This window comes from Scomber japonicus, chromosome 14 (genome assembly GCF_027409825.1).
Source record: "Scomber japonicus isolate fScoJap1 chromosome 14, fScoJap1.pri, whole genome shotgun sequence".
NCBI lineage: Eukaryota > Metazoa > Chordata > Actinopteri > Scombriformes > Scombridae > Scomber > Scomber japonicus.
Window position 1 is genome coordinate 15,185,643 of NC_070591.1, and position 14,501 is coordinate 15,200,143.

At 38.3% G+C, this 14,501-nt stretch overlaps 2 protein-coding genes across 2 annotated transcripts; one reads left to right on the forward strand and one right to left on the reverse strand.

Moving 5' to 3' along the window:
* Nucleotides 1–1,655: 1,655 nt before the first annotated feature.
* Nucleotides 1,656–6,018, forward strand: smndc1 (survival motor neuron domain containing 1). Its single transcript, XM_053332814.1, has 6 exons — nucleotides 1,656–1,793; nucleotides 2,208–2,327; nucleotides 2,444–2,586; nucleotides 3,676–3,831; nucleotides 4,441–4,594; nucleotides 5,374–6,018. Exons 2-6 carry the CDS (start codon nucleotides 2,208–2,210, stop codon nucleotides 5,509–5,511), a joined length of 711 nt encoding a protein of 236 aa, XP_053188789.1. The 5' UTR covers nucleotides 1,656–1,793; the 3' UTR covers nucleotides 5,512–6,018.
* A 1,878-nt stretch (nucleotides 6,019–7,896) lies between these two features.
* On the reverse strand, nucleotides 7,897–14,429 carry LOC128372664 (max-interacting protein 1-like). Its single transcript, XM_053332781.1, has 6 exons — nucleotides 14,152–14,429; nucleotides 12,821–12,923; nucleotides 12,494–12,523; nucleotides 11,008–11,122; nucleotides 8,564–8,735; nucleotides 7,897–8,390 (listed from the first exon to the last, which is right to left on the reverse strand). The coding sequence occupies exons 1-6, from the start codon at nucleotides 14,369–14,371 to the stop codon at nucleotides 8,227–8,229; spliced, it is 804 nt and encodes a 267-aa protein (XP_053188756.1). The 5' UTR covers nucleotides 14,372–14,429; the 3' UTR covers nucleotides 7,897–8,226.
* Nucleotides 14,430–14,501: the final 72 nt, after the last annotated feature.

Consider the following 14,501-nt stretch of genomic DNA (forward strand, 5'->3'; position numbering starts at 1 on the left):
CAGGATGAGCTGTGGTGTTGAAGATATTGTCTGAACAGTCTCTTAATTGCATCCATTCAAGAAAACAGCATCAGTCTTTTCATTTTGTTCCCTGTAAGATATTGTTGGAAGAAATCTGTACTTCTTTCTTCTCTGTCAATGAGAAAAATGGACATCAGCTGGAAAATTTAGAAAGAAATGTTTCTGTACATAAAAAACAGTGAAAGGAATCAAGGGAAATATATTCCCAGTTTCACGTCAAATAATTTAAAATATCGATATATTCTTTAAAAATAATTGTTCATTCACCAACCTTTAAGAAAAAAACTTGCAGTTAAGTCCTTGGTAGACATATCACAAAACAGGCTTACATTAAAACCAGTGCTGGCTCAGGCAGATCTTTTCATCTGTTGTGGCTGAAGTGGAGAGTACGTCTTTTATATGGGCTTGACGTATCTGTGATGCTGGCTCCACTTCAGTGAGAATGGGAATGGGCGGGGTTCATCTGCTACTGAGATTAAAAAGCTATTTGGTGTTGCTCTCATACCCTGAAACCACTGGCTGATTATGACATTGACAATATTTTTGATTTATAGAAGTAATATCTGTCTATTAGATTACAGTTGATTAAAAGAACACACTGCTGTATATGTTATGTTTTTTGTTTTTATTGACAAAATGTTGAGATCTATCCTAAAAGAGAAATAGCTTTAATATCTGAATACAGTAAGAACAGGACCAAAGAGAAGTAGTAGTATAAAGTAGTTACAAGCATCCCGAGCAGCATGCATGGCTTGTTATGTTTAGCACTCAGAACACATATAATGACTTAATGACATTTATTCACCACACTATTATTCATCACCATTCATTCATGTTTGAGCCGAGTCTTTGTTAGCTTGCGTGTGTATGTATGGATTTTTGCATTGTTTTCTGCTTTTTAATCTTTATTCAGATTTAGTCTTCTTATTTTTTAATGCATGCTTAAAACTAAATCTTTTTATATTATTTTAGGGTGACTACTTAACATCAGTCCAGGGACAGCAGATGTAAAATAGCCTTTTGGCTAATTCTGGCATGTTTACATTTGTTAAAATGTTTTATTAATGTGCATTGTCCCTGATCATTAAACCTTTAAATAAATAAATAAATCACATGAGGATGTAAAACTAAACAGTATCATTTCACAAAAAGAGAGAAAAAGAGAAAAATGTACAAATATTGATACATGAATAATGCGTGTTTGTCATGGCACGCAGGACAGTAGGTTGTTGTTCCCATTTACCAACCTCGGCCCAGTCTGGTTGTGTTTATTTCTTTGAAATACTAAAACTAAGCTTTAGGTTACAGATATTAATTCTGTTTTAAAGGGGTAACCATTGCAAGCGTTGTGCTCTCTGAGCGACAAAAACAGATTAATGCACACTTTAATAATTAGTTTCAGTTATAAAGATAGAGTAGAATTATCACCTTTTTGTCTATATCAACAAAAACTGAAAATGTCTAAACTTTAAAAAAAGAAAGTAGAATTTATGGAAGAGCTATCACATTGGATGAAATTACTTTGCACAGGTGCACCGTGACTGTATTTAGAGAGGGCTCATACAGTATACTACCTCTATGACAGGGCCGCTGGGTATGCGGATAGCAACGATATCGCGAGAAAAGTCGTGTACGGGACTTCCGCTTAGCAATTTGTGTACGGAGGGGGAAGGAGAGAGCACTGTTGTTCTCCTCAGCAAACGCTTTGGCGAATTATTGAGTTCAGATTTGAATGATCACAGTATTTATCGATCAGACACATTCATACCGAGGTAAGATTAAACACGAACACTAGTGTGTTTAGATTGTAGCTTGTCCCTTTGTGTTTATGGTTGCCCCCGGCCCGCTAGTAGCTAGCATTAGCCGCCGTTGCTAGCTTACGTTGAAAATTACGTCGACGAAAAAGGGCCGAGGGATCTTTCTGAGCGATTTAAGTAAGCGAGAAGGTTGTATTAGCACATAACTGCTGTGTTTGTATGTGTGTTAATAGACACGGGTGTCGTGAGTTTTTGCTGTTCATTTTAACTATACGAGTGTATGTGTGTATCTAGGCTAATGCTAATCCAAGCTAACCACAGTTCATTACCTGAAGATGTTTATTTATTGATCGTACACGTGTTGATTCAACGAGCTGATTGTTATATTAATGATTGTTATATTAAATTGCATCCCGTGTCTTTACTCAGATGTCGGACGACTTGATGAAACAGCTTAATAGCTACAAAGCACAACTGCAGCAAGTAGAAGTCGCTTTATCTACCGACCAAGAGAATGAAGACCTCCTAAAACTCCAAAAAGACTTACAGGTTTGTCTGAATGAGACCTCACAAGCGTTATCTTTTGTTGTGTGTGCTGGAAGGGATGGGATTTTTTTATGCTCTGTATGAACAACTAACATGTGATTGTTATTCCCCCCTTGCAGGAAGTCATAGATTTGACAAAAGACCTTCTGACCTCACAGCCCACTGAGGGTGCTTCCAGTGCCAATGGCTCAGATACTGTCCCCCAGAAGCACGTCTGGAAATTGGGGGACAGGTGTCTGGCTGTGTGGAGTCAGGACGGACAGTGAGTGTCACCAGCCTCTTATGAAAATATTACATGCAGCAACATCCGTTCATAATGCTCTATGTTTGAGTTATCTACTACTGTGTCGATAGTAAACATATGACTGAACCACCCCACTTAATTTATTTTAACAAAAGTATAACAACTTTGCATTCAAATTAAATCACTGAATGCTTCTCGTACCCCTTTATAAATATTGATGCACTAAAATGTTATCAGCCTTTAAGGTATTAGGGTGTTACTCAAAGTGTAAATAGAAAGGCCTGTTTCTTGCCTGGGCCTTTAAAAAAGGGCAAAATGTGACAAAACAGAACTTGGTGGAGATTAACTAGAAGGACTGGATTCAGTCATAAAGTTTAAATAATACATAGTAGCTCTAGTCAACTGAGCTGCCAAGATGCTCTGGGAACATTACACACTCTAAAACATGATTTATTTGGTCACTGTAGAAGGGTTAGGGTTAACACTGTTCTCAATTATTTCAAGTCAGTACGGTATGGACAAATGAACCAACTTACATGCCTAGCTGCTTCTGTTCTTTTTTCCATTATACAGTTCTAGCGCTACTCGACTCGTTTTTCTTGCTTTTCCATTAGGGATAGTACCTGGTACTTTTTTACTACCTGCTCTGGCGAGGTTCCATGCGAGCCGAGCCGATACTACAATGTGACGCTGACAGCCCGCCGGCCACTGATTGGTCAGAGTGTGTTGAGTCATGAGCTCGATGTCCCACACAAGAATGAAAACCCGCCATTTTTAAATACCGGTAACAATAGTCACAGTGAGTTTCGCACAAGTTAAGATGGTTACACCGTGGTTTTTGTGTGTGGTGGCAGACGAGAGGGTCCAGTGAGAGCTGGACGACCCCGTCCATGTTGAGGAGGTACTATGAAGTAATGGAAAATAACGTACCTGGTACCAAACCGAGTAGATTCAAGTAGTGCTAGAACTGTATAATGGAAAAGCGCCATTATAGGCCTATTGCACTGAATTACTAATCACTGAATATTTATGTTAAACTTTGCTTATGAATTAGAGCTTGAGTCTTTGACTCATACTCACCTGCTTACAGACGTGATTCTTTGACAGGGTGTATGAGGCTGAGATTGAGGAGATAGACCGAGAAAACGACACTGCAGCTGTTACCTTCACTGGCTACGGGAATGCTGAAGTGATCCCTCTGCAGAACCTCAAAGTACTAGAGGAGGGGAAACGTCCCGATGACGATGGGAAGCCCAAATCAAAGTATGTACAAGAAAATATTTTCTCACTCATTTAATGTGCATATATACACATTTCTGCCTGAAGTTTTATAACATTTTAAGGATAATTCTATATGTTCTACTGGAATTACTTTCACTGTGTAATCAGACTTTAAAAACCGCAAATTAGAATGATCTATATCCACAAGTCTTAGAAATTAGCATCAGTGAGAACAGAATTGGAAGTAGCATTATATGTAAAATAAAACATCGATTTGATGGAGTTCATTTTCGTTGGACAATAGTCACTTGATTAAATCAGTGCTTGATTAAGTCACTTGCTGGATTTTTGTAGGTGTATGTATTTGATATTTGGTTGGTCAATAACATTTTAAAATCAAAACATTTGATCCAATATTGCATAGACAGTACAAATCTGTGTTGTATTGTTACAAATCGAAGACTTTTTTTGGCTGGACCTATTAACAGTGAACTAAGATCTTTTGATTTACGGCCAAAGTTTTACTCAGATCCCAGAAGTCTAGAGCTTTTACTGATGGAAGCATTCAATAATGATTTCTCTCATGTTTTGTGACTACGGCTGTACATCATGGCAGGATTAAATGTTTCTCTGCATTGTTTGTCTGTCTAGGAAAGAGCAGATAGCAGAGCAGAGAGAGTACAAGAAGAAAAAAGCCCAGAAAAAGGTACAGAGGATGAAGGAATTGGAGCAAGAGAGGGAGGAACAAAAGTCCAAGTGGCAACAGTTCAACAACAAAGCCTACTCAAAGAACAAGAAAGGACAGGTGAGTGCCTTTTCTTCCGGGGGGAGGGAGGGGGGGGGGAGTCATTGTGCAAAAACATGGTTAAAAAGCCAAATCCATTAAAACAAAGTCTGTCTGAGAAGCCATTTTTGTAAAAACTCAACTTCACAATATATTTGTAAATACACAAGTGAAAGATAGACTGGCAGCAATTTTGTTACATATGATACATTTATTTTGATTAAGGTATATGCTCACTACTGCAAAGACCCTGCAGTTTGGGTTTTTAATTAGTTTTATGGCATGTCATGGCTTTAATGCAGTTAAAAAAGCCACTGACAATGCGATTCGGGACCTTTGCGGCATGGTTAACAGTTTCCTGATGTGGATAACACATGTTTCATTTCAACAAGTGTGTTGAAGTGAGACCCAGCTGAACTTGTAGCAGTTTGGCTTTCTAGCATTAAAATTAAGTTCACTGGATAAAACGGAGTCAAACCAAAGTGTGAATTCACACAGTTGCACACATTTGATTGGGAATGTTGACAGACATCAAAGCAGGAGCAGGTGTTTAACCCACCAGCTCATTCGCTCCATGTCCTTCCTGCTGCATGCTATATTACATACAGACATGTTCTACAAGACTGCACGACTGTGTAACCTGAAACTGGTGCCACACTGTCTGTAAATTGCTGCTGGAAGAATATGTATGTGTCTGCGTGTAATATACGCCTACAAAAGCAGTCCAGTAGTCAGTTGTTTGATATTTGTCACCAGTATTAATGACTTTTTTTTGCTTTTTTTTTTTTTTTTTTTTTTAGGTGAAGAGGAGCATATTTGCATCTCCAGAGAGCGTAAATGGAAAGGTGGGAGTGGGCACATGTGGTATTGCAGACAAGCCAATGACCCAATACCATGACACGTCAAAATACAACGTCAGACATCTAATGCCACAGTGACCTAATATATTCTGTATATAATAACCCCACTGTACACCAGCTGTATCAGTGCTTTCCATTGTGTTTATACATGATTTAAGTTTGTCAAGTAAAGAAAGCTTTGAAAGGAATTGCTTGCACACTATCGTTTGAAATGTTGATGTAGTTTTCCTATAATATTATTGTAGGTAGAACAAAAATATCCAAATAGTCAGGATTTTTTTTCCTGCTTTGGAACCAGGTGACCTGTTACGTACGAAAAACAGGAAGTGGTCTTTAGAAAAGCTGTAGAGTTTGCTGTTTGTGTCCAGACTCCACAGAGGCCAAATACCTGCTAAAATGTGTATAACTATACAGTTAGAGATTTGGTGTGTAAATGTGAGGCTGGATTTTAAACGCTGACCAGTTCTTGGCGAGTATGAACATTAATAATGGTGTTAATTTGAAATGGCTGAATTTACATTTTAATTTCTGTATATATATATAACAGTAAAATAAACATTGTTTTGTTTTCAGTTTTATAAATAATTGCTTCCACCTCATTTTGACTGTTTTTACATGATATTTACACAGTGGCTCTGTCAGTTCCTGTAGGTGGCAGTGAAGACTTGTAGTATAATCAATGAGTCCATATCATGAGCATTCGCTTTGCAACTGTTCCACCATGAAGTTTTCTTGTTGGAAATGTTCAGCTCTGTTAGCTCAGGATACTTTAATGAACAGTCTTACCACATTAATGATGGACAACAACTACATTATGTCAGTTTACTACCAGAAACCTGTTAAAAACATGACAAATATTGACAAGCTCCACAAATAAAAACAGTACTGGTTTATGTCTTGGTGGTAGAGGTTTATTAAGATTCCAGGGACAGTTATCAGGAACTGTAACAAAGTATTAGCAGGGGACCAGCAGCATATGTTTTGCAAAAAAGTCACCTTGGATGGCTGATTAAGCACAGGAGGAAACATTCTGGGGTGTGCTTTGACATACTTCCTTAACAAAAGTCTTTTTCATAGTGCATTTTATAATTTCCCAAGCACGTTGGGGGGGGAAAAAGACCTGTAACAAGGAACTTGTGCAAGAGTCATATACCCATATTAAGACACAATTTGGTGGTGATCTACTCAGGACTTGTACCAGAAGAATGCAGATAAATGGTCATATTGAAATGTCTAATTTGGTTTCATGGATTAGAACAGGTCAGCAGTGCAACCCTATGTGTCAAACGGACATTATAGTTAATAATGGGAAGTCTCCAAATTTCAAGGATTCAAACTTGGACTTTTTCTGCTACAATACAAAAAATATACAGTATTAAACATTGAAGTATAAACCAAAATTAGTACTCTGTAGTGCTAATCTTGTTCATGCTACAGACATTTTTTAAGACTTGTCAATCCAAAGCACATTACAACATGATTAGAAAGGCTACATTCAATACACATGCACCATAGTTTTTTTTAAAAGTTTTTTTTTTTCTTAATGAATTACATTTTTACTGCTGATTATTAACTCATATCACTACTGTAGCAAGTGTAAAACTAGCAAACTACAATTTGGTGTTTGGACGGACAGACCGGTGTGCTAAACACAGCCAACATTAACGATATGATAAAACTAGACGCGTTATTGCTTTAGCCTTGTGCTTGGACAAGTGTGAGATAGCTTATTACTGTCTAAATAAAACTGTCATTGTATTTGCGCACAGTGTGAAAGAGATGTGTCTTTCTTTCAACAAAACGCCATTGAGTAATGTATTAAACATGTAGCACTGCATATGCGTCAGTGGTGAGTACAATTATGTCAAGTCATTTTGGTAAACATCGTAAAAACGGGGGGGAAAGTTATTATTTATGGGTAATTTATTTCATTCAAGCATGACCAAGACCTAGCTACAGTACAATTAAATATACCAAAAATAAATACTATAATTATATGCAAAATAAATTAGAATAACAAGGGTGGACTACACCACCTGTTTGGATACAACTGTATTTCAGTCAAGAAAAGGGACGCCACGTGGATCGATGACGGTGGTGCGTCCTAAAGCAGAAGTCATAGAAGTGTAATAAACATTTTGGAATGCAGACATTGTAGCCCTTGCCACTGGCTTGTACACAGACAAGAAGTGCCATCTGGATAAATAAATGTTATCCAAAGAAAAAAGGGCAATGTTTGTACAAGGCAAATGGAGCAAACCTTACCATGGTGAGCTTCTAGCTGGTATTGGGGGTTATTCTGTAGTTTTTTTTTTTTGTTTGTTTGTTTGTTGTTGTTTTTTTTGCTGGTTTCAGAGGATCAACGTGTTTAAAGGTAGAGTTGCTCTTTCAGTGTTTGACACCGTTGTGATCATCCTCTACAGGTTCTGAACAGGATCAGTATTGAGTGCAGGTATGGTTTATTCAAGCTGGTAACAGGAAAAAGGACATTCAGGAGACTGTTTTAAGTTGAAACTGTATATTGCCAGAGAAGTTAAATTTGATGCTTCTGTGTAAAATATTTCTGATGCTTTTAGAAGCAGGTAATTTTAAACTTTTAGACTGAGTTGAACTTAAGGCTGGTTCTTGGGTGGAGAAGACGTTTCGTTTTTCAGGTAAAGGTGGGATTGAGGCTGGTTGTTCTTCAGAGGACAGTTAACCTAAACTGCGAGGGTAAATGGAGCTGTAGGCTGGTACTTTGAAAGTTGAAAGCCATAAAAGACTGCAGCTGAAGTAAAAGTATAGGCTGGTGCTTTAAGCAGAGAAGGCCAGTTTTAGACTGCAAGTGGAGTAGCCCTCATCACTGGCTGAGCTCAGCCGGCTGCTGTGGTCATCCAGGTCACTTGCACCACTGGTGCTTACACTGTCCATTTCTCCATGGGAGAACTCAGTGCTTTCCACATCAACTTCAATCTCCTCTGTTCAAACACAAAGACAAACTGTCATTAACCAGATCCTTTCAAAAGCCTTTTTGAATCATGCCAGCCTAAATATTCAACATTATTTCTCTTTCTCAAAGTGTAGATGTTAAAAATATTATTTTTTAGCAAATACATTTGGTTTTGATAAAAGATAACAGCTCTGAGTTTACCTCTGTCAGACTCTGAGCGGTCAGAGTCCATCCTGGAACCCAGGCTGTCTGTACGGACTCTCTCCCTCTCTCCAATAGTCTGCAGCTGAGCTAGCTGCCTCTGCAGGTGCCTCTGCTCCCTCTCCAGGTTGTCCAGCTGGTGCTGACTCCTCCGATCCATCTCTTCAAGTTTCTGAAAAGAGGGAAATGCATAAGAGTTTGTTGTGTTGGTATGTAGAAAGAAAATCAAGACTATAAGCGTGTGTGGATCCAATGTGTTGGTGTTCCTGTCTTTTCCAGCTTGTATAACTCATACATACACAAGCCTCTCATTAAAAGTATGTGTCGTGCACTATGAACCTCCATAATCATAAGAGGATCTAATCACTTGAAACCACTCATCACATCTGATTGTGCCATAAATAGCTGATTAATTGAACTGTAGCTCAGCAATACGTCCTAGCAATTTGCTTGCAAGCCAATTGCTGTACAAGATTTACTGCTGGTGGAAAAAAGATAGGCAACTCTTGTGGTGCCTTTGCAGCTGGATATTAAAAGGCAAAGACTTATTACAATGTTTAGAAACAGCAGGTCAAATTACACACAACTTTTTATAATTCAATTAAAAAAAAACAATTGTAGTTTTTCATACTGACATATGGTGTATTGCATAAGTTGCAAAGCATGGTTCATTACCTTTAACATCTCCAGTGTTGGTTCTAAATAACTGTGTCATTGGGGAGATAATTGAATGAAATCAGACATCTTGAACTATAACTAAAGATGTTTTTGTCTGATTAGAAAAAAGCTGCAGGTGTTTAGGATTGTTTGAGGAGGTTTGTATGATCAAAAATAACATTAAAGTGGTTGTTTTCTGAATGGGCTTTGGTCAGTGTTTCCTCTATCCAAATACAGTAGCGCCTATCCCAGCTTTTCCTGTAGCTTGAAACAGGGTGTGTTTTTTTCCTTCCTGCGGTCGTGAGTTTCATTGTGACTGCATCTCTCCACCCTTTTACTCATACTAAACAACCTCTAGTTCCAAAACTACAACAGAGCAGCATTCACAGATCACATTTCCTGGACTTCAAACAGCCAAGTCCAAAGTCAACAGTTGACATCATAGGTACTTTATCCATTATCCCCCAGAGTGATAAACTCCCACAGACTGTTGCCAGGATTGCTTTCATATTGCAGCCCTCAATCATCCCCAACTACTTACATGCTGGAACCTGTAGACTAGACTCTACAAAAACCTGTATTTAAAAAAAAAACTTCTCTGGCTTCGATTGCAGCCATTAGGGGAACCAATGTGTTGAATCCTGGATGCTTTGACACAACAGGATTATTTTGCCCCTATCATTTAATTCTGACACATTCAGGTCAATCAGGTCAAACAAATCTGGTGCTCTTAAGACTAGTGGTCAGTGTACTATTCTCACATGATCCACAACTGTGAAGGACCCAATCAAAGACTTGCATACAAATCTTGCTGAGGGTAATACTGGTAAGATCCAACTATAGATTTGTTCAAAACTGTGCAAAATTGAAATTGTCATGCAGCCACCATAATATCACAATACTAATCTAACCTCTCAAATCCTATGATGATTTAACATCAAATTAGATGTAGTTTTCCATGAATTACGTGTCTTCTCTCTTTACATTATACATGGAATTGACGGAAAAAGTTTAAAGACGTAAAAAAAAAAAGAAAATCCAGACTTCTCTCTGCTCGTTATACCATGTCAGCAATGGTTATAGAATAAGTAGAAATTATGTTATAATTTTAATCAACATACCTTTTCATCCTAACACGCCTAAGAATGTATAGACTTCTAAAGTTCAAATGCATTCAGGCTGAAGTGAATATATTATTAAAGCTTTTTATGTGGAATGTGCAGCTGCAGTGATGAAAAGTAAAGTATCAGTGCAGCACAGCAGTTTGTACCTTGAGGAGAAACCGGAGACTGTGGGGCCACCAAGAATGAGAGCTTTGATACTAAAATACAATTTTGTTCTAAAATTATAACACAGTCTATTGACTGGTGAGCCTTATAAGTCCTCACTATGGATTCACATTGGGTCTCACATAGGATTCAGATGGAGACTAGGACCCTCCTTTATGTATCAAAGTCATCCTGTGTAGTCCTGTACATCTATATGTGCTGTCAATATGTTTTTACTCTAGGGAGCAGCCATATTTCTACCATCTTAAGGTATCTCTGAGAGATGCAGTGACACACATTTTCTTTTGCTTTTTGCCTGTTTTCATTTCAAATACAATTATGAGACATCAAAAGTAATAGGCCCCTTTCACTGATGCCATTTGGACATGTAATAATAGGTTGTAAATAACTAAAGTAACGATGGCTGAATGGATTACATCATTACTTTTGAGCACAAACATGATGCCTTAATTCCATGATGGTACCATACTACAGGGGCTGTCTCAAAGACTACCACACCTTGATATGTGCTTTGGCCTTGTTGAGTAGTCCCAATGTGGTGTGCCGACTGCAGTCTGGTCCCAGAGGGATGAGGGACTTCAACCTCTCCAAACACAGGCGGAGATGTGCTCGTCTGTGGGAAGAGACGCAATCAAGAAGAGTCATTTCTCCAACACGGAGTAATGTGCACTATGCAAGATTCTTCAAGTGGCACGGCTTTATTGACTGCACTTGTACACAAAAGAAAACTGAAAGATACATTCCCGGACTAATGTATTCTTGTCTGCTGCGCTGATCCTGATTTAGTCAGATTATATTTCCTACTTATCCAATTTGATTAGCACTCTAATAGACCAGGCAAACAAGTATTTGATTGGCCCAGATCAATTCTTATTATGATACCTTTAATCCATCTGTGATGAGCAATGTAACAGTCAAGGTATTCGGGCACCTGATTTATCTGTTTATCAATTTTGCTGGTTAACAACACCATTTGACTCCTTTGCAATTACATATGGATCTGTCTGGGCCCAGATTTAAAAGCTGCTGACGTCAGCCCGATACTGTTTCTGATTCAACAAGGCCTCTGGGCCTGTGGTCTGAATGAATGCAGAAACTGGCAAAGGACACTCACTATCCTTTCAAATAATGGAGTGAAATATAGGTCAAGTTGTGATGTCATCGCTTCTCTCTGCATTGGCCACCATTTTGTAATAAAGAAAAAAAACTGTCTAATATGAAATAAGCCGTCTTCCTGAAGATTCAATTTCAATCACTACCTACCTTAAACCAAAATTCTCCCAACCACAGTTAGATTTTTTTATTACCTGAACATTTAATGTTTGGATAAATATATCCTGACATTTTTGTTTCCTGCCCAGAGCAAAAGACTACCTCATCCTGCGGCAGTAGACGCAAGCTGCTTTTAGATTTGCAGCTGAGAATCTTTCAGGAAGGAGCCCTGTTGTCTGGAAACAGACGGTTCCCATTTGCTGACTGGGGAAATGTCTGCATGTCCTCCTGGAACACTGCTGCAACTGAGGCTGCATTACACCTCCCTTTGAATTTGCCTTGCAAAGTGCACACTGCTATCTTACACAGCAGATGAATTTCCAAGTTGTTGATAAAAATGTCCTTTTTTCAGAGGTCCTGTGACGACAATAAGCTGGTTCACAGGCCCACGGTGCATCTCGTTTTGAAATAGTATGGTCAACATATTTAGCATGGCACCAAGATATGCAAACACAGCAGAATGGATAAAGTTTTGGGTTTATCAGCTTGAAGCTCAATTTTGAGACAGCTGGCTCTTGAGATAAACTCCCTGTGTACCTCATTTGCCACAGCACATTAAAGAAAGGAGAAAATCTCTCTTTCTTCTATTAAGAATTACTTTACCTTTTGAACAAAATATGTAACATGAAAACTTGCACTGAAGTGTAAATCTAAGATGACTTAGATACTGTTCATATGTGTCAGAAACATACATGAATCTTGTTTTACTCACCTATTTTTTTCCAGTTCATTGTGTGCAGACCTGTTGAGATCATACATATACAAAGAAAACTGTAATGCACATCTTAATAATGGAGAATACAACATATTATACAATCTACAAATACAACAGTTATATAAAATCATGCTGCAGTATTGATAATATGATACTAATAATCAAACTGACACATAAATCACACACTAGAATGTCCACCAAACATGTTGGGAGAATGATTTTAATACATGCATAAATAAAGACAAATATGATCATTATTCACCTCTACTACACCATCACGTTAACATTTTGGTTAAGGATCTTAATGCTGTACATTTAACCTACCTGTTATGAATATTGTCCAGTTTCCTGTTCTTGAATTTTCGCTGTTTCTGTGAATGTGTAGTCTGGTTGGCAGGATATGTTGAAGCATACCCATGCTCACATTCTGATGATGAAAAAGATAAAGAGGATTACATACATTAAGTTTTTAAACATATGCTACAAGTGAACAGCTTCACCCAGGCTTGGATTTGCATGATAGATGTGACCTCATTTGGCCTAAATTCAAAATGACATCTTAATCAGTAGCAACACATCCGAGGAATTAAATTTTAAGAACTTAAACTCAGTGTATCAGACAGATTACCCATCTCAGAAAATGTTAATACAAATACATTCATGCATTTTTGTTCTGCTATGATCAACATTTAGGATGTAGCTGATATGTAGTATCCTGTGTTCATATGTCATTATGTTCTTATTCACAACAGCCAGTATTAAATATAAAAAGTCTCTAAGTGGGTCTTTAGTTGATATTGTTTAATCAAAACACATTTTAAGTCCTCTGAAGTCAACTAGTCTACTCAGAAGTATTGTTCCTGTTGCTTATAAAAAAAAAAGCCTACAAATCCCATGAACCCTCCCTCCCAGTAACATACGACGTCAGACATGAACCTGCGTCTCATTGGTTATCTGCAGTGACTCTAACACTGGGAACATGTGTCCTGACCAATGAGAACTTTACAATTTGTTCCATGTGGAAACCATGTGAACAACACACACAAGGAAGCGCAGCTGCCTCTGAAAGCGATAGCTGGGCTTTGAATTAGAAATGTCGATCTTGAAACAATAAAAATAAAACCTCTAAATCATGATTGATATATTACGCAGCGGGGTCCTTTAGTGCGATATTTTGAGCGAATGTGTTATTTTAAAGGAACAATTTTGACAGGAGGTGCAGTAAACCGATTGCAAATTAGGCTAAATGGGAAATTTGGAGTCTAAATGATCCATAAATGTCTGCATGTGTTGTCCTATATGTGCACATATGCAGGCCCAATAAAAATAATCAATGCACTGCAAGTCTCTGGGCTGCACAGACCAGTTTAAATGGGAGCAGATAATTTAGCTGCAGGCTATTGTTGCAAAAAAAAAAAAAAAAAATCTGTCTCAGGCGATGCCATTGCTTCCTGATTTCCAAATGTAGCAAATATCCCTTCTTCTCTTCAAATGTTGGTGTTTTTTTATATGTGTGTTTGCTCCATCAGCCTGTTAGTTTCAGCTGCTGTCGGGCCAGTTCTTCTGTCCGCTGCGCGTCTTTTGTCGTCTTCGCCTCTATTGTTGTCTGCTCGGCGCATTACGTGTTAATATCCCAACAGCCCTTGTTTACTTACTTCCGTTGTTCTTCTCGATATTTTCTATGTAATTGGCTGCATCGAGCAGCACTTGCACGTTCTTCATAAAAGTGCCGATTTGGTCCATTGCGGAACATTTGGAGTATAAAACGTCGCTGAAAGAATAGTCGGACATCTCTCCGAAATCCTGCTGGTCCGTGGACGCATCAGACTCCGACAGGACCTCTTCGGGTTTCAGCTGTCGCATGTACTTTACCATTTTCACTTTAGGCTGTTTTTGTTATGTGTTGGGGGGTTAGACAAAATAAGCAGCGCTGAAATTGTTCTCCCTGTCCCGTCTGTGCACTGAGCGGATGACTGAAATGAACTAGGCTGGATGGAATTGCAGT

Excerpts from the sequence above, each read along its gene's own strand:
- smndc1 (XM_053332814.1), top strand. The coding sequence starts at position 2,208 with ATGTCGGACGACTTGATGAAACAGCTTAATAGCTACAAAGCACAACTG. Across the intron at positions 2,328-2,443 it reads AACTCCAAAAAGACTTACAG|GAAGTCATAGATTTGACAAA; the intron begins GTTTGTCTGAAT and ends CCCCCCTTGCAG. Across the intron at positions 2,587-3,675 it reads GTGTGGAGTCAGGACGGACA|GGTGTATGAGGCTGAGATTG; the intron begins GTGAGTGTCACC and ends ATTCTTTGACAG.
- LOC128372664 (XM_053332781.1), bottom strand. The coding sequence starts at position 14,371 with ATGGTAAAGTACATGCGACAGCTGAAACCCGAAGAGGTCCTGTCGGAG. Across the intron at positions 12,524-12,820 it reads CTGGACAATATTCATAACAG|GTCTGCACACAATGAACTGG; the intron begins GTAGGTTAAATG and ends TGATCTCAACAG. Across the intron at positions 8,736-11,007 it reads AGGCCAAAGCACATATCAAG|AAACTTGAAGAGATGGATCG; the intron begins GTGTGGTAGTCT and ends CCCTCTTTTCAG.